Raw genomic sequence first — 1,743 nt, forward strand, 5'->3', positions numbered from 1 at the left:
ACCCCCCCCCCAATCCACACCCCCTGAAGCAACCACAAAAAAATAAAGCTGGAAAAATAGTAAAAAATAGCGTTGTTGTATAAAGCACTGCTGAGATTTGTAGTCCTCTATAGAGGGTGCCATTCTGCATTGCTGCAATGCAGAATGACACCTGCTATAGAGCACTACAAATACCAGCAGTACTTTATACAACATGTCCATCAGTTGGGCTACAAATAATAATCATTTTATTTAATTACCTTCACCTTTTCTGGCTGGTCTTATACTGTTATCTGGTGGGAGAGGCTGCAGAAAAATACTCCAGTGTGTGTGTCAGAGACAGCGCGCCCGTGTGCACAGGCCGCTGCTTGCTGGGTCCTCACGGCTGATGCCCAGGGCTGCCCCTTGAAGTGCCTGCAGGCTTTTTAATTCTCGGCTCCCTCCTCATGATCCGGCGGCCGGCGGGCCCCATCATCTCTGCGTTGGGAGTGCCGGATCATCCGATACTCCCGGCACAGAGATGGGGGGGGCACACCCGATACTGATCCGACGGTATCCATTGTCCAGCGGGCTCCCCCAACTCTGCCCCGGAGCTGTGTTAGATTGGATACCGGGTCCCCCCAGGTTTAGGCCCCGGTGCAACCGGCGGTAGGTCCGCCCCTGGGTGCTGTTATGGTTCTAGTGTCATGTACGAAGCCTATTAGAAGGGTTCTGTCTACCACTGGAGGCCAATCACTCCCACAAGTGATCAATCCTGAAGATACCGGGGAAAGGAAAGGGCAGGACAAAGAAGAGACAGAGGAGACCAGAACTGGTCATTATGAGTTGTATTATTCGGGTATTGGTTTTAGATGTTCTGAACTCTATGTTACCTTGTGACGTGGGACTTACTGTTGTTTAGAGATGTAGCGTTGTCTGGCATTTCAGTGACATCTCGGGCGAAGCGATTGATGACCTGGAAGGCACGGCTGCTCCCTTGTACAGGGTGACCCCTCTCTTCTTCCAGGGACTTGCAGGAGCAGAACAAGCCGGATACTGAAAAAAACAACACAGAAATGTATCATCCTAACTTCCTGTGACCTCTGCTCATGCCTCCAATGGCAGGTATAGCTAACAGGCAGCTTTGCTCGCTTAAAACTCAAAACCAGAACTGCTAAAGTCACATTAGAGTCAAAAGGTTTTTAAGCTATTTCGAATGGTGATGAAATCACTTACAATGGACGCTGCTAGTTGATGATTAAAAGTTTTAGTTTCCTGCAGAATCAGCTGGTTTCTCAAGCACTTTTTCCTGACTTCCTGTTTTAGGGTGACTCCTTTCCCTTGCAGGGTCCTATAGAGCTACCCCTGTGTGTGCTAGTAAGCTTTGTTTATCTCCACAAATACAGAGGCACAGCAAGGAAATACACTTCCCTCACTCTTGCTCCTTTCTCCTCCCTCTATCCTCCTTCTTCCACCATTCCATGCTTGTACCTTTGCATGGATTTTTTTTTTATTCAATTGAATTTATAGATCTATAGTTTGAGAAGAACTGTCAGTTAGCGCCTATGTCTGGACCAGGAATGTCAAACTTAGATGAAACAGTGGGCCAAACTAAATAGTATGGATCTTCAAGAGGGCCACATTATATATATATCTATGAATGTTGATGCCAGACTCATCCACCTCACCAACCATTCAGTGTCCTCCACTCCTCTCTACCAATCTCTCCACTGGCTTCCATCTCGCCCCCCCTCCCCCAATCCCTCCACTGGCTTCTGCCCCCCA

The 1,743-nt window shown here is 48.1% G+C and overlaps 1 protein-coding gene across 2 annotated transcripts in view; it reads right to left on the reverse strand.

The window, feature by feature from the left end:
* CUNH1orf210 (chromosome unknown C1orf210 homolog) overlaps window positions 1-1,743 on the reverse strand; it is a 12,062-nt gene that overhangs the window by 2,878 nt on the left and 7,441 nt on the right. For both annotated transcript variants that reach the window (XM_018566606.1, XM_018566607.1), the window contains exon 4: window positions 871-1,014. In XM_018566606.1, coding sequence (XP_018422108.1) covers window positions 871-1,014 — 144 coding nt within the window. The remainder of the gene's footprint in view (window positions 1-870; window positions 1,015-1,743) is intronic.

The sequence above is a fragment of the Nanorana parkeri genome, unplaced genomic scaffold (assembly GCF_000935625.1).
Source record: "Nanorana parkeri isolate BGI_ZX_2015 unplaced genomic scaffold, ASM93562v1 scaffold962, whole genome shotgun sequence".
Lineage (NCBI taxonomy): Eukaryota > Metazoa > Chordata > Amphibia > Anura > Dicroglossidae > Nanorana > Nanorana parkeri.